Source organism: Hypomesus transpacificus, chromosome 22 (assembly GCF_021917145.1).
Source record: "Hypomesus transpacificus isolate Combined female chromosome 22, fHypTra1, whole genome shotgun sequence".
NCBI classification, from domain to species: Eukaryota; Metazoa; Chordata; class Actinopteri; order Osmeriformes; family Osmeridae; genus Hypomesus; species Hypomesus transpacificus.
The window spans coordinates 2339937-2364311 of record NC_061081.1 but is presented as its reverse complement, the minus strand read 5'-3'; the positions used below and the strand labels follow the sequence as shown (position 1 = coordinate 2364311).

The following is a 24375-nucleotide window of genomic DNA, read 5'->3' as shown; positions in this document are numbered from 1 at the left end:
GGTTGTGTTGATGGGCAGTGAAGCTCATGCGGACAAGGCTGTTGTGTGTACCATACGCCAAGCCGTGTACGAGAGATCCAAGACATGACTCATTCATCAGAGACCACGTCACACGCTTACAGTCAGAACACCAAACAAGCAATTATGTCTGCAACACTGAAGTGGTGAACATTGTTTTCACACCAACTGTAGAAACTTACAAGATCGCTCTTACTCTGGAGAAAAAAAATCTGAAAACATTTCAAATTGTTTCTTACTAAATATAACGTATGTGCATTCAAGTACTATATTGTCAAGAAACAATCAATAAAAACTTTCAACGTTTGTTTTGGTTTCAGGTTATTTCCACAAGTGACTGAAAATGCAAGAAGAGTGCAGTCCTGCTTTCATTTTAGCAGTAGTATTTATTACATTTTAGTGTTTCTCATCAAAATAAATATATGATACAATATATTAAAGACACAAATAAAATCTTTGAAAGCCTGTAAAGGAATACTAAACTCAAATAGTGCCAGCTTTTTTAGTAAACAGAAACTGTACTATGTACAAAACCACAACGGAACAACCAAAATGTACAAAATGCAGCAAATTATATCAAGTATTGTGCCGTCGGTTTCCCTGGAGGCAAAGTCTGTTGCGTTAGAGCTAGTCTGAGAGCAGCCCTTAGTGAATGCCGGGCAGAAGGCTCAGGTCACATCTGCGTCAGGTCTGATCTCAGATCTGATCTCAGGTCTGAAGCAGCAGAACAGCTTCTCCGTGGAGATGGACCAGCATGCCCCTCAGTGTAGACGTGGGTCAAATCCTCCAAGGTCGAATACGTTACATGAAACACTTTGAAAACACTTTTGATCAAAGCTTTTAAAAGGTAAGTTGGATTTAAATACATTACAAGGTGTGTCAGATTTTTCTTGTTCGTTTCCAGTTCTGCAGGTGTCCTATTAGCTCCACGGTACTGGATAAAAAAATAAAAAAAAATAAAGTGCACCCACAGTACTTGACAGCAGTGCTATTGTACCCAGGTCTGACACATTGCATGTCGACCTCAGCTAGCAGGCTGTTTTCTGAGTCCCAGCTCCAGGTCAGATCAGTAGAATCAATGCACCCTATCGGTCAAATATAATGAGCTGAACCCAGATGCACTGTTATCAGTAGCACTGTAGAGTGAATACTGTACCAACTGAATCGAAAAACACTGAATAAATACCCCCCCCTCCCCCCACAACACAACAGCGGCTCCCACATCAAAACAAACTGTGCTGGTGGTGCTCTATCCTTTATGGTGTGCACCCCGAGTTTAAAGCATAATTCAGAGTAAACACATTCAAAGCGAGACAAACCGTCACGCTAACAATCCCCTACCCCCCCCCCTCCAAAAACATATCACAAGCTCACACACAGACGCACAAACACACTCAGACCAGATGAGACTTGGACCGTAACATGAGGCGGGTCGTCTTCATCCCTTCTCACCGTAACAAAAACAAACCCTAAAGACCAGCGGTGGTTTGTTTGGAGTGTTCCCATGGTAAAGCACGGTGAGAACAGCACGTAATATTCAAAGGTGGATGGACAGGCCTACGCTACGTATACAACAGTGGTTTTGGGTCTGTGGGACCGCGACAGGATGGTGGTTGGGCCAGGCTGCGGCATGTTTAATAGCTAAACCAGGTCGCTAGTTAGACGTTGGTACCAAACATAGGCTATTGTAGGCTACTTTCAGCAATGTCAGTAGTAGTTGCACTTTCTTCTGTAGTATTTAGTCTCAGTAGTGTTTCAGTCTGTCCCTGCTTCCTCACTACAGAGAGGCAGTCAGAGTCTTCATAACCGCTGAGGACGGTCTGAAGGTCAAAATAAAAGTCCTCCAACAGGAATCTCATAATATTTCAAACATAAAAGTGCCACATGCAAAACAAAGAAAAGAGAGAGGAAAAAAAGAAAGAAAGCTCAAATAAATAATAATAACCCTTAACTGAGGAGTGTGCATTCAGTTGGAAGGTGTTCATTCATTAAAACATTGGCTTCTATAGAGATTTCCCTCTCCACCTATCAGAAGGCTACACCTACACAGTGTTCTAAGACTCCTCCCCTTCCTGTCAGCAGGCCACACCCAAAGATGACTGCGTCCATGTCAGTTAGCTCTGAGACTATTGGGTCCAGCCCAATAGTGGTGAGACGAGGACAAAAGCCTTCATCCCCCTCCTCATCCTCCCTTTTGGCTCCTCACTCGTCTCATCCATGAGATCAACCTTCTCATCCATGAGATCAACCTTCTCATCCATGAGATCAACCTTCTCATCCATGAGATCAACCTTCCTCCTCACTTTTTACGCGACCCTCCCGACCTCTTGGCCTGCCACAGGTGGTTGTGGATGGTCAGGGCGTCCACGCTGACCGACACCGTCTTGGCGGGGATGACGGTGAACTGCTTCCTGTCCGAGCTGTACTTGTACAGCTTGTCGATCATCTTGCGGCTGATGGTCCGAGGGCCGGTGCCGGTGAACTTGGCGATCTCCTCCGTCTCCGGGGAGAAGGAGTAGATGGCCCGGAACTGGCAGCCGCCGTCGCGGAACAGGATCATCAGGTGGTTCGACTCGCACTTCTCCAGCTCCTGTGGCCATGGGAACAGGGGGGGAGGAAAACAACAAAGAAACGACTGTAAGAACACGGTTACCATGGAAACGGAACTTCGGGAAAAAAAGGCACGGAGCAAAGCAGGAAGACGGATGAGACACGTGTCGACCAGGAGCAGAGGCAGCCTGAGCCCTGCTGCTGCGTCGCCGGGGGCGACCGTACCTCCAGGATGACGTTCTTCTGGCCCTCGTTCACCTTGCCGGCCAGGCAGCAGTGGGCGATGGCGTTGGTGATGAGGGGCTTGTTGGACTTGGAGCTGGGCTCCTTAAATAGTTTGGGACCTGCAAAGGGAGGTTGGGGTGAGTTAGGGTGCAGCTGTGTGTGAGTGAGAGTGTGTGAGTGTGTGTGTGAGAGTGTGTGTGTGTGAGAGTGTGTGTGAGAGTGTGTGTGTGTGTGAGAGTGTGTGTGTGAGAGTGTGTGTTTGAGAGTGTGTGTGTTTGAGAGTGTGTGTGTTTGAGAGTGTGTGTTAGCATCTCACCGTTGTACTCTGCAGTGGATGTGATGGAGGATGCAGTAGATCCGTTCTCCCAGTCTCTTTCCATGTTCCTGCTGGAGTTCCTGCTCAGCATAGGGAAGGACTCCACAGAGCCCACCGAGCCCACCGAGCCCGCCCTGACACACACACACACACACACGCACACGCACACAACACGTCAGTGGAAAACATCACAGTTCAAAATACAGAAAGTAGTGCTATAGACTAATCGCCAGTGAGACCAACACACACACACACACACACAAACACACACACTCACCTCTGTGACCCAGCTCCACCGGAGGTGACACTCTCAGTCTCAGTGGCCAGAGACAGGGTGGAGCCCAAACCACAGCTCAGGTTGTCAGCTGCAAGACAGACAGACAGAGACAGACAGACAGACAGCCCTTTATACACAGTATGGGCTGGAATCTTTCACTTAATCACTGTAAACGCTGGGCTCTCCAACCATGCTCCTATGACATGCTACTGTCCTGTAGGGTTTCACTTGAACCAGAATTGAACACAGCAAATACTAAAATACCTACAAAGTACCTGGGTCTAAAGTACCTGATCGACAAGGCAACACTCCAAACAAGGGCTTGGAGTGAATCACAGCCGTGTAGCTCTCCATAAGGGAAGGAGGGCGGGTGGTTGGTCACCCCTGAACATACAGTGTAGCCATAGTAACACACATGTTTGTACTGTAACTGTACACCACAGTAACATGTGTACATGCAACCAATGTGTCATGCAGCCAACCAATCCCCCAACCAGCTGACAAAGTAACAGGATATAAGAATCGTCCATATCAAGACTCCTATTTCAACTTCTCTGAGAGGTCAATCTTATTCAATCAGATGAGAGGATGGTTACATACACAGCAGCCTCCCTGCCCCAAGCCCCCAGCCTCCCTGCCCCAAGCCTCCCATCCTCCCTGACCCCAGCGCCCAGCCTCCCTGTCCCCAGCCTCCCTGCCCCTAGCTTCCCTGACCGCAGCCTCCCTGCCCCCAGCCTCCCTGCCCCCAGCCTCCCTGCCCTCAGCTCTCTGACCCCAGCCTCCTTGCCCCCAGTCTCCCTGATCCCAGTCTCCCTGACCCCAGCCTCCCATCCTCCCTGCCCCCAGTCTCCCAGCCCCCAGCCTCCCTGCCCCCAGCCTCCCTGCCCCCAGCCTCCCTGACCCCAGCCTCCCTGCCCCCAGCCCTTAGCCTCCCTGCCCCCAGCCTCCCTGCCCCCAGCCTCCCTGACCCCAGCCTCCCTGCCCCCAGCCCTTAGCCTCCCTGCCCCCAGCCTCCGTGCCCCCAGCCTCCCTGCCCCCAGCCCTTAGCCTCCCTGCCCCCAGCCTCCGTGCCCCCAGCCTCCCTGCCCCCAGCCTCCCTGTCCCCATCCTCCCTGACCCCAGCCTCCCAGCCTCCCTGCCACTCCACTCCACTCCACTCCACTGAGGTGACTGACAAACTCTGATCTGAGTGGGTGTGTACAGACAGGAAGTGTGAAAGATGAAGGGGCCTGGACACAGACATGCTCCCATAGGGATTACAGGGGAGTTCAGGTGAAGGGTCATGAGAAGGTCGCGATGGGGTCAAGCAGATGTTTCACCTGCCCTACTGCCTGCTCTTGACCCCTGGACTCTCACCAACATGGACGCCCTCAGAGAATGACCTGTGGCGCACACACACACACACACACATGGTAGGATAAACACCATACCAACTGGCCAGGGTTAAAAGGAAGAGAATATACAAACAGGAAACCTAGACACAAAGTGTTAGACAGAGGTGACAGACACTGTACAGTACTGACAACAAATACACCAGACAGGAACAGACAGACAGAGACACAGACAGACAGAATCATATGTACCACTACCCCAGCCTGGTGGTACAATGGATCCCAAAACTCTTGATCTGAACAGAACCGCAGTTTTGAGTCACGGATCACCGACCGAATAATGAGTAAAATAAGTCAAGTTGTCCTCGTTTTTTTTTTTTGTTTGTTGCAACGCGACCATCGCGCATTGATTTGTTGGGATTCGACAGGCCCAGTTCACAACACCAAACTAGTTGAGTTCTTACGGGTAGTGGAGCCCTTGGAGAAGGCTTCAGAGCAGGACTCGCCCCGGTGCAGGGACTTGGGCCGGGTGTTGCGGGGCTTGGCCCTGGGCCTGGGCTTCACCAGACCCTGCTCCTCCAGCAGCTCCTGCTGCTTCCTCCTCAGGTACTCCTGCTTGATCAGCTCCCTGCGGGCCTTCTCCTCCTCCTTCCTCACGCGGTCCTCCTCAGCCTTGCGCCTGGGGAGGGAGGGAGACACATGCACTTGGTATGTGGGTTTGAGGCGTATGTTTTCGGATGAATGTTAGCTGTGTGTGTGTGTGTGTGTGTGTGTGAGTGAGTGTGTGTGAGTGAATGTGTGGGTGAGTGTGTGCGTGTGTGAGTGAATGTGTGGGTGAGTGTGTGGGTGTGTGTGCAGGTGTGTGCATGTGTGTGCGTGTGTGAGTGCGTGTGTGTGTGTGTGCGTGTATGTGTGTGTGTGTGTGTACCTGGCCTCATCCCGTTTGAGTTCGCTGTCCACCTCCAGCTGCAGCTTGCGTAGCCGCGTCTCCTCTGCCTTCCTCTGCTGCTTGAGCAGGAAGGCAGCTCGCCGCTTCGCCATCTCATCCTCCGCCTTCTCCTCGTCCTGCGCGGGGGGGGGGGGGGGGGGGGGGGGGGGGGGGGGGGAGAAGCAGTCAACTCCCAGCCCTGACACAGCTAGGCATGTCACACACACACTAACATACACGTGCATACATACTAGAACCTCACCGATTAAGGACTTTTAAGGCAGATATCAATATACATATTTTGTTATTGAGAAAAAAAACAGATATTTCGATATATCGGCCAATAATTTTTTTTAAATCCAGAAACGCGTAACAAAACATAAACAAATTTCCCTAACACTCTGCCTGACTCTGGTTGGATCAGCTGGTTGTAGGGTTTGTGGCGTTCTAAACAAGAGTGTTGCCAACAGGGATGTTGTAGAGTGCCCTCTTGTGGACAAACTATGCAACGTCAAGACTCATAACATGGTTCAAGGGTGTTTTTTTTATTTATTTTTTATTAATTTATCGGCCATTATAAATGCCGATACTTATAGATTGGAAAATGCCTAATATTGTCCGATAATATCGGCCGGCCGATATCGGTCGGGCTCTAATACATACACATATACACACAGTCCAGTACCTTGAAGAAGAATCCCAGGCCAGACTTGGTTTCCCCGTCAGCAGACATGTCCTGTATGTCTGACCCACCTCCGTCTGAGGCGTCCTTCACCTCTGATAGGTCCACCTCAATCAGGTGACCTTTACCCTTTAGCCCTTCCATTCCGTCCGCATGCTCCTCCTGCGATCCGCCCGAGTCGCTCCTCCCTCTCCCCTCCAGGCCTTCCTCCAGACAGGGAGGGTGGGTGGTGCTTCCTCCCATGGATGAGGGGTCCGAGCTGGGCAAGTTGGGGGTTCGACACAGGCCCCCTCTGGAGCCGGGCTCTTTCTCCTCCGCCTGAACTCTGAAGGTGGTGTTCCGGAGGTTCCCTCTCTCCAATGACCTGGGGGGCTCCCCAAACATCACAAAGCTCTCGCCCCTCCTCTCCCCCTCTTGCTCCCCGGGGGGCTCCCCGTACATCACAAAGCTCTCCCCCCTCCTCTCCCTCCCCTGCTCCCCGCCCCGTGGGGCGTGCACCTCTGGGTCTGTGCTCACCACGGAGGTGGGGGTGATGGGCTTGGACCCCGCCCGCCCGTTCTCCTTGCTCAGTTTGAGCACGGAGGGTTTGGTCCGGGCCCCGCGGACAGCGCTCAGCTTGGGGGGTCTGCGGGTAGTCGGCGGGTTCGAGGCAGCGATCTCCACAAAGTGGACGGCCGGACGGGCCCTGGAGTCCGGGGGCGGAGCGGAGGCTGAGGGAGGGGTGGGGACGGCGGGAGGGGTGGGGACCGAGGGAGGGGCGGGGGCCGGGGGGGCTCCGGGGGGGGACTGGAGGCTCTGCTTCATCAACAAGTCCTGCTGGAGCGACATCTGCATCATCTGCTGCTGGATGGAGCTGATGGCTTCGTTCAGCATGTCGATGGAGCGGCTGCAGTCGCCCAGGTCTGGCTCGCTCCCCTGGATCTCATCCGGAGGGTCACCAACGCTGGTCCTGTTGTCCCTGTCCCGCTGACCCTCCAACCCATGGCCCTTCCCTGGGCCCTGGCCCCTGAAGACCCCCAGGCAGGAGTCATCTTGGCTGGCCGGAGTCTTGCCCTGCTCCCGGGGGTTCTGAGGGTGTTTGAGGGGCTGGGGCAAGGTGTCACTCTTGCCTTTCTTCACGATGTTCAGGAAAGCGGCCTTGCCCAGCTTGAGGCGTTGCCGCGCGGACAAGGTCTCCATCTTCTTCTTCTGGTGTTCGATGGCGCGCCGCTGCTCCTCCAGCTGCATGTGGAGCTGCACCAGCTCCGACGCCACCGCCCCCACCCCGGACGCCAGGCCCTCCTTCCCCAGCCCAGGCCCCTCCTTCCCCAGCCGCCCCAGGCGCCAGGAGCCTCCCAGGGGGCAGGGGGCGCTCTCCGAGCCGTCGGGCGTGGTCTTCTGGGAGCTGCTGGTGCTGGAGCAGCCGTCGGGGAAGCTGACCTTCTGGAGCTTTCTCTCGGCGAAGCTGGTCATCCGGACGGAGGCGCTCCCGCTGGCACTGCTGGCCCACGAGGTGGTGCTGAGACACGGGCTGGAGCGGCCGCTGCCGCCCTCCTTGTCGTCGTGCTCGCACACCTTCATGTCCTCCCTCAGCTTGGCTGACTCCCCCGCCTCCTCCTTCTCCTCCTTCTCCTCCTTCTCCTCCTTCTCCTCTTCCTCCTCCTCCACCCCGCCGCCCTCGCCCAGACACTTCCCCCTCACGCTCCTCAGCACCTCCTTGGCCAGCTCCGTCTGCTCCTCGTCCTCCTCCTCGTCGTCCTCCAGCTCGGCCAGCTCCGAGTCCGAGTCGCGCCCCGCCGCCTCCCAGGCGGGGTAGGGGCTGTGGCGGAGCTGCGCCTGGCCCGGGAGCGAGGCCGGCCCCCCCTGCTCCCCTTCGTCCCCGGGCTCGGACAGGTGGAGGAAGAACCCGCAGGACCGCTCCCTGGCCGTGGCCGCCTCCGCCCCCGTGGAAGGCCCCACGGCGCCCTCCGTGGGGGGTCTGAGGGGGGCGAAGCCAGGCGTAGACCCGGGCATGGCTCCTGGGATGGGAGTGAAGGTATGGCTGAGATCGGGCTCCAATGCTAGGCCTCTCCTGGGGGTGACGGACGCCTCCGTAGTTCTCCTGAAGCCGGCAGCTCTGGAGCGGCTCTCCCCGCTCTCCTCCTCCTTGTTCAGGCTCACGCTCTTCTCCTTGGCCGGCTTCAGAACCGCCGGCATCAGGGGCTCCAGGTAGAAGCCGTCTGTCTGGGGGTCAGGGGAGAGAGCAGGGGGCTGGTCTGGGACCAGGCTCAGGCTCAGGCCCCGGCCCAGACTGGGGTTTGGGCTGGGGTGAGGGGAGCGGGCCTTGGACACTCCCCTGCTGGTCATAGTCTGGACCTCCAGGTCATCCTGCTCCATCTCGGAGTGTGGGGCCCGGCGGCGGGCCAGGGCCTCGGGGTGGATGATGGCCACCAGCTCCTCCTCCTCCACGTCCACCTCCTCGTCCTCGATGCGCACGTGGCCCATGAGAAGGCCCTGACCGTTGAACCTGCTGGGGGCGGGGGGCAGGTGGGGGCCCCCCAGCGAGTGCTTGGGGGTCACGCTGAGGATGTTGGAGGCCAGGCTGTCCTTGCTGATGGAGCGAGCCAGGCTCACGGTGTCCCCCTCACCCTCCACGGAGAAGTGAAGGGCATAGGGGACTGGCTGGGACAGGGGTCTGGGGCGCCAGCAAAAAGACATAGACTTAGAACAGAGTGCACATTTCAAGAGGTTTAAATAAACCAGTACAGGTGTAAATGAACCCGTAACGTTGAATGAAGAGATGCCAGTTGGCCACATGCTCACCTCTGTCTCCTCTCTGGCCAGGCCAACACTGACCCCTGAACCTGAGTCGCGGGTTGCCCATCCCCTCGTGTCAGAGAGTTCGACCTGGTCCTCTGGCCTGTGCATCCACAGAGGAACCACAATCAGTGTTGGTACATCTTACAGTGCAGTTATCACTATGAGGAGTTAAAGGGTCATTCATAATGCAATCCAGGACTTCCTGGTTCTGGGCCCAGTGAGTGTGTTTGGTCCGGGGGTGCGTTTGTTCTGACCTAAGAGGTCGTCCTCCTGCATCTGCTGCTGTCTCTGCCTCAGGGGAAGTAACGAGTGAGAGGGGCTGGATGACGGGCTGGCTCTGCTGTTACTGGAAGGAAAGAGAAACAACATGTATTTATAACTTGTTTCTCCCTCTCAAAAAAGGATTTAACCCTCCAGCTCTCTGCTGTTGAGAAGCCAGGCCAAGATGTAGAACATACCTGTTGCAGATGTCTGGACTGGAGGATGACGTGGCGATGAGGATAGGGGAGTCAGGCGTGACCAGGAAGCTGCGTCTGGTGGCGTTCGAGATGGGGACGTGGGGGCGGGAAGTCTTCGGCTGCAGCAGGGAGCGCACTGTGGGAGAGGTGGTGAGGGATGTCAATCAACATATCCATGCCTCTCACTGGTTAGCATGTGTCTCTACAAGTGGTTCTGCTGTAGTTGTAAATAATACATAAATGAGAAGAAAAAAAATCATTATATAGACTGTTGGATTGGATTGTTTGATTTCTTTACCATCTTTGATTTCCTGCAAGTCCCTGGGCTGGACAAAGTCTGGCTTGATTGTTTCGAACCACCAGAAGAGTTCAGCAATGAACACCATCACATTCCCCTGGGGAGAGAAGTCCCAAACACAAACATTACCACTCAATATAGAAACATAACTACAGAATGACAGTTGGGACAATGTCAACATGAGAGTGACAGCTATTTCCAGAGTGGGAAGATGATGACTGGCAGTGCATCAGGGAGAGGGGGGGGGGGGGAGAGACAGAGAGAGAGAGACAGAGAGAGAGAGACAGAGAGAGAGAGAGAGAGAGAGAGAGAGAGAGAGAGAGAGAGAGAGAGAGAGAGAGAGAGAGAGAGAGAGAGAGAGCTGACCTTCAGTACTGGGGGGGCGTAGAGCAAGTCTTCTGGCCTCAGGTAGTAGGCTCGGTTCAGGTACTCGTTGGAGAACTCTCTGAGCAGCTGGATGTTGTAGAGGCTGTCGGCTATGGAGGGGACCTCCTTCAGACAGATGTCTACAGGAGAGCCAGAGGATGTTAGCAGAAAGCCAAGTCCAGTGGATATCCTCATTTACTAAACATTGGACTACTACTAAACGAGAATACACACAGCCTATGAGGGGAGGCAGGACCCCTCCAGAGGCAGGAGAACGTTAAACCTGCCCACCCCACCCCCACCCGAGGCAGGAGAATGTTAAACCTACCCTCCAGCCTCATGAGCTCGGGGCAGTAGAAGTGCACCACGGCCAGAAGGGCGGCGCCGTCACACACGTCCTTCATGAGGTCGTCCAGCAGGGGGAAGTGCTGCAGCGTTCGCCCTGTGAGGTGGTCTCTACGGTAACGCACCTACACACAGAGGTTGACGGTCAGGCAAGGCCACACACACACTATCAATCCCCAGTTCACAACCATTTCCTGCCTGTGACCCAGTCAATGTGCATGTCTGTATTGAATATTTGAGCAGGGATCAGAGGCTTGTCTGGGACCAGTACGCCCTAGCCCCAGCTCAGACTACCCCAAAACCAGCCAATACCAGATCAGACTGACTACTGCTGAGTCACTGACAGGAAGACTGCCAACAGGGTCACAACAGCCCCACCACGAACAACAACAACTACACACATCATCATTATCAACAACAACAGTTAGGTGTCAGTGAAACAGTACAAGCTGCTGATACAGTAGTTAGAGACACTGATACTCTCCAGGGTAACATTCACTACTGGAACTTCACCACACATATCTTCTGTAGTGTGACGGATGAGACTGGAGGTGGTGGTGACGGTGGTGGATATGGAGGACATATGGAGGGGGTTAGCACTGGGACCGGTAGGAATAGAGGACTGCTACTGCCAGACCGTAAAATACATCTGCACTGTTTGGGTTCAAAACACCGATAAAAAAATAAAATAAAAAATACCTAACAGAGAAGTGGGAATACTCATTTGGATGTGTATTTATTGTGTGCTTCATTCCTGTGTTTTGTAAGCTAATCAGTTATGACAAGGACAGCCGTGTGAGGAGGCTAAGCACAGCTGGGGCAGACAGGATGCTGGCATATGGCTGAGGCACATGTGGCTAACCGCTAACACATTCTAAATTGTAGCTATAACACAATAGAATAAACAAGATACAGTATTTAAATAATAATGCCAGATTCAACCAAAAATAAGACACATGTTGAAATAATATTGGAATATTTAAACTTACATTACATGGTAACAATCACTAATAGTGTGGTTTCCTAGACCCTTAGAAAAATACTTATGACATATTTAGGGAAAGCCATGGACGGACTGGGCACGTAGCATTTATTCAATTTCAAGTGATTTGCTTTTGAAAACACAAAACAGTGTAATCTTTGCTCCGGCAGTCCTATTTGGTCCGGGTGTTTGACCCAGATATGGTTAGGTGAGGGTGAGAGGAACACGTGTGTGAGTGTGTGAGTGTGTGTGTTAGTGTGTGTGTGTGTGTTAGTGTGTGTGTGTTAGTGAGGGGTATTTACCACGCGAGAGAACTCCACTGGCTCCAACAAGCAATGGGCCAGCGCATGCATGATATCAGGCTGGGAGGGAAAGACAGGAGGAGGAGGGGGATGAGTGATGGATCACGGATGAGTGGAGCATGTTATGGACCTCAGCCCATGGGGACACGGCTCGCACACAAGCTGCTTCATGGAGACAGTGAGTGGGGTGAAACAAAGGCAGCCATTATGGGTCAGGAAGTCGCTCGGTCCGACCTTCCCTCGGAAACATCCGTCTGTCGGACGGACGGACACAGAGATGGTTCCACACAGACACAGTGAGGTGAAGCTCAAAAGCAATGAGTCGGGGATGGAGCAGGGCCCCATGCAAAAGCGATGGGCTTGTGTTGATAAGCAGTTCCTGTCTACCCCCACCAGGGGGCACTGTGTGACTGTGTCAAGGAGCCCCCCCCCCTCCCCCCTCAGCACTCCTGCCCTAAACCGGAGCAAGCACAACTCATATAGCGAGGGCTGCAGTCCTTTACACACACACACGCACACAGGATGAGCTCCGTGTTGCACTTACAGGTACAAGCTTCCAATACCATTTGGAGGGAGACTGGAGGCAGTAGAGAGGGGGAGTGGTTTAAGGGGAGGTAGAGGAGGAGACACAAACAGGAAGAGCAGCAGACAGGTCAGAGGTCAAAGGTCACATCAGATCCCGCACGCCCTCCTTCTCCATTGATAGGACCAAGAGGAGGGAGATCTGATCGCAGAGCAGTCAAGAGAGGGGTTAGACAAAACCAAGCGCCGGGCCACGGTTCCTCCCGCACAGAGACTGGTCACCAGACTAGTGGACCGTCCACTTCCAGGGGGCCACGTTCAGATTTTCCCAAATCACACTTTCCATCCTCCATTCTGGGCATCCCTAGGACGGTGTCAGCCGTGCGGAGAAGCACAGGCTTCCAGCCATCCAGCGGGGTTGCAGCAGAGAGTCCCCCGGGTGTGGGAGGGAGGAGGAAAGGCGTGCGTTTGTGGAGAATGGAAGCGAGGCCTTGGACAGATTATTCTGTGTCTAGGAGGAGGCAGTCTAGAACAAGCCAAGAACCGGTGGGAGATACGGGCTGTCATGCATATGCTAATGACGATGTCGGTCTGGGAGGGCAGGTACGTCAACCCATGCAGAGAAAGAGGGAGAAGAAGAGAGGGTGTGAGAGAGAGCTAAAGAGAGAGCAAGCTCAAGTCAAGAGAAAGGAAGAGAGCGAGAGCGAGAAAGTGCAGCAATGAGAAATTCAGATAAATACTCGGGTATTACCTTGCTGTCTAAGAAACTTAAGATGTAGGGATGGAGAGGTAAAGAGAGAGGTAGAGAGAGAGGTACAGGTAAAGAGAAGGGGAGAGAGAGAGAGAGGTAGAGGTAAAGAGAGGGGGAGAGAGAGAGAGGTAGATAGAGAGAGGTAGATAGAGAGAGAGAGAGGTAGATAGAGAGGGAGAGAGGTACAGAGGGAGAGAGGTACAGAGGGAGAGAGGTACAGAGGGAGAGAGGTACAGAGAGAGAGACAGAGAGAGAGAGAGAGACCGAGAGAGAGAGAGAGAGAGAGAGGAACAGAGAGAGAGGAACAGAGAGAGAGAGAGAGAGAGAGAGAGAGAGAGAGAGAGAGAGAGAGAGAGAGACCGAGAGAGAGAGAAAAAGACAGAGAGAGAGAGAGAGAGAGAGAGACCGAGAGAGACCGAGAGAGAGGGAGAGGACTAAGAGGGCAGACAGGTACCTTCTGGTGGCTTGGAGAGTCCAGCAGGTGCTGCTTCATCTTCATCTCCTTGTCTGTGATCTCCCTCATCTTCATGTTCACCTGGAGGTGCACGCGTGTCAGCACACATGTCAAAGCACAGAAACATACACACACAGGTACACACACACACACACACACACACACACACACAGGTCGACACACAGAAACACATACACGCGAACAATTCAACACATCCAAACAGGCATGCAAGCAGACACACACACACACACCTTGTTGATCCAAAAGACCATGGCGTCCTCCAGGTCAAAGGGCAGCTCCTTGGAGGCGCTGAAGGTGGAGAAACGCTTGACGCTGGTCACCACCCTCTCGATGCTGATCATCTCCACTGTGTAGGCCATCATCAGGGCGTCTATCAGGGGGATGTGGGCACTCTGCACACACACACACGCACACACGTGAGTGCGCACACACACCAGGTTCTAAATCAATCTGTTTTCTTTTCTACAAAGTCTTCTTTATCCGTTTCCACTGCACTACTCACTACTAATGACCCATGTGTGTCTGTACATCTTCTGCAGCCAATGTGCAGAACTGTTCGAGAACACTCTCCAAGATAAACGTGACAGGTGGATTTGGTAGCACTCCATGTAACGTGGGCCTGGGAGGTGCGTGTGCACCTGCCCCCTGCTGGGATAAAGAGATCTGCTTCGGTTGTTGTCCCTTCACAGAAGGAAACTGACCTTGGCCAAGAACTCTTGATCTCAGAGTTCTCTGTGTTTCTGTGTGTGTGTGTGTGTCCACACATGGACATTTCATGTGGTAAATAGAGCCCGACCGATAAAGGATTTTTAAGGCCGATATCGATACAAATATTTGGTGATTTCAAAATCCGATATTCTGATAAAAAAATATAAAAAAATATCCAGAAACGCATAACAAAACAAACTGATTTCCCTAACATTAGTTATTTGTAGTTTACATTTAGTCATTGTTAGCACACGTTCTTATCCAGATCGACTTGCAGCAAGTACAGCGAGGCATTCCCCGAGGCAAGTAGGGTGAAGTGCCTTGCCCAAGGACACAACGTCATTTGACACGGCCGGGAATCAACTGGCAACCTACAGATTAATAGCCTGATTTCCTAACCGCTCAGCCATCTGACTCCTGTTATTATTTCCTCACAAAAATAATAGGATAATGCAGTTTCAAAATAAACTTGTTTGTTTTATTGTCACAACAGAACAGAGGAACATCAAAATATATTAAAGTTCTGATAAATAAAATGTATAAAAATACAAACTTAAGATATGAAACTTACATTCCTTTGAACAAAAACAAATAATAACAAATATTAAAACATATTAAAAAAACATTAATATTCATTTATCGGTCATTATAAATGCCAATACCGATAGTTTGGAAAATACCTGATATCGGCCGATAATATCGGCCCGCCGATATATCGGCCGGGCTCTAGAGGTAAATGTTTTCAAAGTTGTTGTTTTGTGATTTTGTTATACTCTGGTGATTGCACTGGATCATTTGTAGCTTTTCATGTGGTAATGTTAGCGTAATGACTCGGTGCTGCCAGGACGCTCTTGAAGAAAGAGACTTTCCATCTCAATGAGCCCTTCCTGGTTAATAAAAGGTTAGCCTAAATTGATCAAAAAATGTTGCAGGTGCATTAAGTGTGTGTGTGTGTCTCCAGGTAGTGTGTAGGTAGTCCTACCTGTAGGTGAGAGGGCCTGTGTCCAGTGTAGGGAGTGTGTAGAGGAATGTCTAGAGGAATGTGTCAGGAGTGTGTGGTATGTGGGCAGCCGTGGGTCCTGGAGGGAGTGGAACCTGCTGCACTCTGCCTGAACTGAACTAAATGTTGCGATGACGTTCAATTAAACTTTCAAAACTAATCCAACATGACACACACACACAGGGGAGGAACACACTGGAATGGAAAGTCAATAACTGGATGTTTGTGACAGGGTGATATCGTTTTTTTTCCCATCAGATGCTCTAATTAGGCAGCGGTGTCGTCGATCGTGGTCTGATCAAGGTCCAGTTCTACTGGGTGAGCTGAGTTCTGCTGGTCCAGGAACAGACTGGACACATCAAGGACAACATCGATCTGGGCAGGATCGAGAAACACACACAGACTGCACAGTGTGTGTCTCCAGACCCCCACACACACACGGCGCCAACCATTGATTTGCTCAGAGAGGGATAGAGAGAGGGAGGGAGGGAGGGAGAGGAGCTGCTCTTTGCAACTCACAGCCAAATACTTCCTAATATGATCATCTGAGCTCAAGCAGGCCCGACTGATCTCTACTACACACACCAGAACCACATCAAATCCCAATCCTATTAAATGTCCATTGTATAACCCTTTTTATATGCCCTCTCAAGACAGCCACATATCCACACAGCATGCTTTTCAGCCTTTCAGCCATACTGGTTCGAGTCCATAGTCAAATTCCAGAACCTACGTTTAAACTTCTTCTCGTGTCTCCTGGGTCCGTATGAAGGGTATTTTTGGGGGGGTATGGCTACTCTGAGCTGTAAGATGCATCTCGAATTCACACCAAACAACAACCACAAATACTCTGTGGTTTTACTGCATGCAATAAAAACAGCATTATGAGTGTTATCAACCAATAATATATCAACATAGAAGTTTTAACACACATACACACACACATGCAGGTGGCGTGTTATTATGCCAGCACAGTGCTGGTGTGTGACCTGCTACTTTGGCCGGTGTACACAGTCCCCGCAGGAAGTGAGACTGAAGCAGATGGTCCTCCTGTGTGTGTGTGTGCGTGTGTGTGTGTGTGTGTGTGTGTGTGTGTGTGTGCGTGTGTGTGTCAGGAGTAACAATGCTGCTACTGTAGCTAGGGGCAGATTTACAGCAGATAGCTAACACCCCCAGGCTAGCAGGCAGGAATACAGTCGCCATGCCCTGAGGAATGGTGAAGTAAATCTTTCTCGTGTGTGTTTCTTACAAAAGAAAGGCCAAACACACACACACAACACGGACCACACACTTACAACACATCAGCACACACCGACACCCTTACCCCAACCCCGCACGCACACACACACCCACCCACCCAGCTCCACCTCCCCACCCAACTCACCATCTTGATGGGGGCGGAGCTGAGGTCGGCGTTGGAGACGGGCGTGTTGTCGCTCTCCAGGACGTAGATGCCCTTCCTGGCCAGCGCCTGGATGACCGACTGGTGCGTGTGCAGCGTGGCCGCCTGCTCGCCCTTCAGGACCAGGCCGCACACCCGGCAGTAGAGCTCCCCGGAGAGGAGCAGGCGGATCACCGGGGGCTTGATGTGCTCCTGGTCGTACTGGTCCGTGTAGAAGGGGTCCCGGAGGTCCTGGGGGACGTGGTCTATAAGGGGGGGCGGGGGGGGGGGTGGAGAGAGAAGAATGCTGACACCCATGTTGGTGGTGAATGGGAGACTGGGGATGACCCGCATGGTGCGGCGGGGAGGTTAAAGGGGGAGTGAAGGAAAGGATGGGTGTTTGGGGTCTAAAGAAGACCGGGGCTGAAAGGGGAGTGTGAGGGGAAGGTCTCAAATGGATCTCGTCCATTTTACTGACGTTCTACTGTTTCAGCCTAACAATCCTCACAGTGCCTCTTTGAGCTATTTTGATACCCGATTGAAAGTGAACCCGAATGTTAATATGGTACCGTACCCTTAACAATAACAGCCATGTCAAACGTCCAGGCTCCCCTGTGTATGGATTTAGGGCGTGTTGCGTCCTGCCTCACTGAGCAGGAAGTGCTGTTCTGTCCTTCCTGTCTGGGCTCAGTCCTGATTGCTCTGTGTCTGTCAGCTAAGTGAGCACACAGCAGCTCATCACACAGACACCTATGGGCTGATTCAGCTGAGCTATGCTGCATGAGCTCGGCTGGCCTGGGATGGGTTAAGTTAAGCTGAGATAGGCTGGTCTGGGCTAAGCTGAGCTGGGCTCGGCTGGAATCGAGCTGTGCTGCTAACCGGGTTAGGGTTAGTCCGAGCTGGACTTGCAGGACGGCTCCACACTTGGATTGATGGATGCCTGTAGAGAGAGAGAGAGAATGCACCAGGCTCTCTCGGCAAGGCTCTCTCTCCCCTAGCCTCCATCACTCCGCAAGGGAACCGATACCTTCAAAAGGGCAAAGCTCTCAGATGACACAGCAGAATGTGTGCGTGCACGCCCCCTCGGTTACTACGCTCCGACAACAACACACTGACCGGCTCCAAAAGCTGAACACGCAACAAAGCTCCAAGTAGGTTGTATCGTCACACACAGATTGGCATACCTTCAAACTAACGACCCGGATGTCTGAAACACAAGGGTGACTTTCCCCTTCCCGGTCAACCACTACCGCGTACACGGCCCCCATCATGGAGACCTTGGCCCGGTCCCCTCGACCTCGGGCCCCAAACGGACACATCAAGCCTCTCTTGGGAGCGTGCTCCGACACATGTCTGGCAGGGAGCTGGCCTGTTATGTCACGTAAGCAGCTCCACAGAGAGAGAGGGAGGCGGGCGGCAGCTTAGGCCGGCTGAGAGGGCAGGGACTCAGTGGACAGGAGATCTGCGGGGGAGGGACCCCACATGCACATCAGGCTGCAGACTGGGCGCCAGAGAACACACGTCGACCAGGAGTGTGTGTGTGTGTGTGTGTGGGGGGAGGGGGGGGGAGGGGGAGAGTTGGCTTCGTCAGTGAGGTTCTAGACTAGCTATGTGCCGTCCTAGCCTGGCTGAGCTGGAGCGGTTATTTTTACCCCCCCAGCGTTCTAGAGTTCTAATTATACCCCCCCTCCCCGTGCTAATCCAGCCCTAAGCCCTGACAACGCTTAGATACCTTGCTTTAGCCATGGCTTGGAACGTCATCATCACCCGACTGTACGGGACAGGCAGAGAGACCGAGTTAGCTGTGTGTGTGTGTGTGTCCAAACAAGCCACAACAACAGAGAGCTAAAGGTGATCCACAGTCATACTGCTACACACCAGGCTGAAGAAATAATGGTGTCCATCTTACTGGCATGGCATCATTAAGCATCATTAACCAACAATGATGGAGAGACTATTCCAAAAGCAGGAGGAGACAACACCCACACAGTCCTAGAGGAGAGTTAGATGAACACCACGGCTGACTGCCCACTGATACCTGCCCACTGATACCTGCCCACTCATCCTGCCACACCCACACAGGCTCCCTGCCACACTATCTTCTCTCATCCTGCCCACAGACACAGTCTCTCTCTCTCTCAATCTCTCTCTCTCTCTACCACTCCATCTTCCTTTCTAGCATGTGGCTACTCCCTGTATGATACTGTCCACTCACCGCCCTCCTCTTACTCCCTTCCCCTCCACTGTCCCTTTCTTCTCCTGCCCAAACCCCCCTCCCTTCTGTCCTCCACTCCCCCATCTCCCCCACCCCCCTCACCCTGGTTGCCCGGGAAACACTGATGAGCAGTGGCAGTTGATCCTAGGATGGTGAGACTGGTAGGAAGGGGGACCTCGGTGGGGGTGGGTCATACTCACACACACACACACAGGACAGGGCCCGAGGGGAAAGGTTTGGCAGGTGGGATTCACTCTCTAATCATGGTGGCTAATACTCCCTTGACGGTTACCACCTGATCTCTGCAATAGCTCAATCACAACATGCTGTGTGTGTGTGTGCGTGTGTGCGTGTGTGTGTTTAATCGAGCAAAGCCTGAGAAAAGTCTTTGTTCCAGCAGTCCTCTCCCTCTCTCCTTCCAAACGCATGGTCAGCTAGCAGAGATCCACCTGACTGAGGCAGGCAGGCTGGGAGGAGAGTAGGCACGAAGGAAGGAGGCAGGAGGGTGCAGGGGAGGGAGGGAGGACAGGGAGGGAGGGAGGGAGCTAACACCTTTACTGTTGATGTGTTGACAAGACCAGAACACAGGAGGATGGACGGGCAAATTCTCAGAAAACAATTCAAATTGATTCGTTGATCTTAATCAGATAAAGCACATTGCCATTAAAGATCAAAACTTAAATTGAACCGACTCAGGATAGGTATTTCTAGTGGGTCTACTGGGAGTTGTGACTGGAAAGGTCTCTGTGTAGTCAACAAACCTGACCACATTATCCCATTTCCCTTTTAGAGGTGTAGTCTAATCCGTTAAGATGGTTTTGACTTCTCTGACCTTGGCGCTCTCTCTCTCATAGAACACTCTTCCTGGCTCTCTCTCTCTCATAGAGCAGTCTTCTCTGCTCATCATCCTTTCTCTGCTCCTCCCTCCTGTCTCTCTCAGAGACCTATATCCTCTGCTCTTTCGCTCTAGAGCAGGCCGCTGTCCCTCTTACACCAAATCGACTCTCACAGAGCGGACCGTTTGCCTCTCTCTGACAAGCGAGGAGACAGCCTTCCCCGTGTCACGTCAAAAGGCGTTCACTCTGAACATGTGCAACAGTGAGGCAATGTGGGACACGACGTGTTCTAATGACGGATGAGGCGACGTGACTAACCCGACTCTCCGTTTCCTGTTTCGGTCTAGGCTCTCCCGGACTCGGCACGTCGGCGCTGCGCGTCAACGTTAGTAACGGCGTTGTGAGGCTTTCTAGACGCGCGCGATGTTTCTGAACGACAGTGAGGAACAGCCAGGCCGGTTGGGCGAGGACACGTTCACAGGCGGCGAGACGGGTGAGAAGAGACACCTCCAGTCTTCACACCCATCTCACCTCGGGGGTCTTCACTGGAGCACGCTCCAACGCTGGTGTGACCGCGGACTGATAGGCTCACAGGATCAAATCAAATCAAATGTATTTGTATAGCCCTTTTTACACGCAAGCATGTCACAGAGGGCTTCACATACGCCCATAGAACTGCCCCTCAACCAAGCTAAACCCTCAAGGATGCCGGAGCGCAGGAACTGACGCAGAAACTGACGAAGCCAGGCAGTTCAGTGAGTCTAGATCGACTGGCTACCTGCGAGACCGATTTGGTGAGGAGAAGTTGGGGGGGGGGGGGGGGAGTTGGGGGGGGGGGGGGAGTTGGGAGGGAGGCATTGGAGGGAGAATGTAGGCTAGGCTGTGCTGTGTTCCACTGCCCTGGCTGCTGTATCAGTCCCATGTGGGTTAATGTGGAAGATGTGACAGGACTAACCCCACCCTGCCTCCTGACTGTCTCACTCCATCTTTCTCTGCATCTCTCTCTCTCTCTCTCTCTCTTTCTCTCTGCCTATATCTCACTCATTCAGGAGTGTCTGTCACACCAATGTCTGAGTCAGAGAAAATGACCGACCGGACTTATCGGGGTGGACCAGCTGACCTCTTACACACTGTTTTCCTAAGTGACACACACGCAACAGAACAGAGAGGGATACACCAGCATTCACACACACGCCGTACAGTAGGACGGCAGCAAGATGGACCTAAATGCCAGACGCTGTTCCAGAGACGGCCCCTTCCGGGCGTTGACCAGTAGTGGTGTCATCATCCCCAAGACTCAAGTCTATATCACTACCTGTTGTCATGGTGAACTTATCATTTCCTCCGGGAGGAAATGCTGTGTAGAAGTGGGTCAGGTGGATCCCAAAGGCTACGTGATGATGATGAGGACAGACCACCACACCCCAGCTCCAGTGAACACAACAAAGCAATGTTCCTGTAAAGGGCACAGAAACAGATCAAAGATGGGGCCTTTTTGTGGAGAGAACCGTAAGGTTGTGAGCGTGCCTCCACCCACACCTGAACACGAGCAGAGTCGAGAGAGAGGATTCTGGTAGTGACTGGTTGAGAAGACCACACACAAACAGTTACCTCCATGTCCTAGTTGACTGTTTGGCTTCATCGGACCCTCCCACTATCCCCAGAACAGCCCAGCACAGAGGGTAGGAGAGGAGAGTCGGAACCCAGAGGGTATTGATCGCTCTGTGAGGAGTCCATTATGTGTCTCTGTGCTGTCCCCAACACACCCACACACCCACAGCCTAAGTGATCCAGCAATTGAAACAAATGGGTGTGTTTGTTTTGGATCAAAGGGAGTTTCCAGTCCTGAGGTAGACATGCATCAGGGAGGACGGTTAGGGCGTGTCGTGTATGTAACAAAGAGAGACAGAGAGAGAGAGAGAGAGAGAGAGAGATGTGGTGTATGTGCGTACAGTACCAGTCAAAAGTTTGGACACATTTGGAAAATGTGGTACTGTATGTATGTCTATACGTGTGTATATATATATATATATATATATATATATATATATATATATATACACGTGTGGGTGTATGTACGTGTGTGTATATGTATCTATTTACTTATTTATGTATTTTTTCTACCGATTATTTGACAACATAAAAAATATACCAACTTGAATAATAATAACATGGATACAAGCTGTACACCTGCGTGGTGTAGCTACACGTATGTTTATGTTAAACTGCCGTGTGTGTCTCTGTATGTGACTGTATGAAAAATAAGTATATATAAGGCCATGATTTATATTGATGAATATTTCTGTAATTCTACCATTGCTCTGGCAATATGAACAATTGTTGTTTTCATGCCAATAAAGCCCTTTGAACTGAACTGAGAGTGCGTGAGAGTGCGTGTGAGAGAGAGAGAGAGAGAGAGAGAGAGAGAGACAGAGAGACAGAGAGAGAGATATAAATATACTGAATCCAATGAAGTCATTACAATCATGTTGTTCATTAGATAAAGCATGTTACACATCAGTTACATGAGTTGGGAAAGGATGACCAAGTTTATGAAACAGCAGGAAAATCAATCTTAGTTTGACAGGCAGCAAAATATAGTCCAGGTTGATTTCAGAGTCCCTACATGGCTGCACTGTAATCCCTGTCATTTTCTAATCCAAAGCAGAAGATCTAGGAATAACCCTCTCTGTTGTGACTCGTCGAAACACAGGCCATGTGTTTGTATTTGAGTATTTGTGTATATTAGTGTGTGTGTCTGTCTCTGGGTGTGTGTTTGTGTACAAAAGTGTGAACAACTAAAATTACTCAAACATCCCTTTGCCAAAACGCTTGTTTGGATTGAACAATATTAAATTATTAGACCATTTCAGGGTTTTTTATACCTCTGGCACTATAACTATACCACCACAGTGAATATAGCAGAACTCAGGAAGTGAATGTCACATCTACATGTGATGTTGACCTGTTCACTGGCTGTCAGACCGACTCAGCATTCTCTACAAAATCTGTAGACTGACCTATCCCACACTGCCACACCAACCCACTGATCACTCCATGGAAGAGGAATTTAAGAGATATGTAGGTCAAATCATTTTCCAGAGTAATCATGGTATTTCACCAGTCTTGACAGTGCTGATGCTCTTGAGCTTTCTAGAGATGTCATGCTCTGTATCACACACGCACACTCACACAAACACACAAGTCCATGCAGATTCTAGACAGTAAACGATAGCGGATTTGGTTCGTCCCTAACATGTCTTAAAGTAAAAACAGTTTCGAAAGTGGGGACAATGCACTTCTGAGGGCCAGACACCAGGCTGATACACACAAGGTGAATCAGCAATTTTGAGACATATTTGCCAGACGGTCCCAAACTATTAGCAGGTCCGTGATGCAATTTAACCAGCTATAGAACCGTGTATGGTGTACGCTACAATCATTGTGTAGAGAAATGTAGCCAACATATAGCATTCATTTTAATCTTAAGCACAACATTGATTATCTATAAAGATGAAGTGAAGTCCAACCTATCGAACTGCTGAACACAGCATTAAATTAAAAAACGTACCTATACCGTAAGCTTTGGCGAACAGCCAGCGGAGATTCGCATCAATTTTCGCCCTTGCAGAGTCGTACATCTCCAGCGGTACAATCTCCATGGTGCCTCCTTCACCTGCTGAATCCACTTTCCTCCGGGTGCTGTCCCCACCAGCACAAACGTCCACATCCATCCTGCGTCAAACACAACAACCATTAAACTATGAGTTAGCTAGCTAGAATCGTGGGCTACACTGTAATACATGTGAGTGGATTAAACGTCAACCCCGCTATTAGGTGCTAGCTAGTTAGAGCATGACATCATCAATCCAGGGTACCGTAGATCGCACGAGCGCTTGAATGAAACGCCCACCCTCCCAGAATAACAAAATGCATTGTCTGCTCAAATCTATTACATACAGACACTGTCCCTCGACTGATCTTATAATAACAGCCTGGTAAGAAGTACTGTGTAAATTAGCCCCTTTGGCAAATTCCTTTTCTGTTTTGTTAACTAGCTGGTAGGCTAGCTCTGAATATCTGACCCATGGCATGAATGAACTAACGCTAGCTTACTAGCTAGCAAGCAGCACCACTAGCTGACTGCGTTTGCTTTGCTAGCTAATTGAATGGTTACATTACTTTTATAAACATACAATCGTTTGACAGTTCTTCATCAAACATTACCTTCAGATGTGCAAGAGATTCGCAATCCAGGTTTGGAAGATAGTAGATCAAATAAAAAAATATTTTGTTTTCACCGTAACTGAACGGCAACACAGAGCCCTGCTCTACTCCTCCCTACCCAGCAACACAACCCTCTCCAATGCGGCCTTTGGCTACATGACAACTGCAACGGGAGAAGATTCGGGCATTAATCCAAGAAAAAATACAATTAGCAATTGTCAGATGATGAAAAACATATTTTTCGCACGTCCGGTTATTTTCCTGCAGGACACAATGTCTGATTTGATGCCATTGCAACAGAATGAAGGAAATCTCGTGTTCTTGGCAGCCCCGTTGTGTGCGTTCGTCTCTATGGGGACGTCTATGATTTTTTCATCACTTCAACTGTACACCACCAGCAACAG

General features: G+C 51.4%; 1 protein-coding gene across 1 annotated transcript; it reads right to left on the bottom strand.

Moving 5' to 3' along the window:
* Nucleotides 1-156: 156 nt before the first annotated feature.
* On the bottom strand, nucleotides 157-24333 carry camsap1a (calmodulin regulated spectrin-associated protein 1a). Its single transcript, XM_047045898.1, has 19 exons — nucleotides 23972-24333; nucleotides 23316-23479; nucleotides 16697-16959; nucleotides 13835-13996; nucleotides 13584-13664; nucleotides 11857-11916; nucleotides 10556-10697; nucleotides 10228-10367; nucleotides 9862-9958; nucleotides 9564-9699; nucleotides 9360-9451; nucleotides 9109-9205; nucleotides 6331-8980; nucleotides 5646-5782; nucleotides 5182-5396; nucleotides 3387-3474; nucleotides 3110-3243; nucleotides 2794-2912; nucleotides 157-2608 (listed from the first exon to the last, which is right to left on the bottom strand). Exons 2-19 carry the CDS (start codon nucleotides 23476-23478, stop codon nucleotides 2318-2320), a joined length of 5067 nt encoding a protein of 1688 aa, XP_046901854.1. The 5' UTR covers nucleotide 23479; nucleotides 23972-24333; the 3' UTR covers nucleotides 157-2317.
* Between the last annotated feature and the right edge of the window lie 42 nt (nucleotides 24334-24375).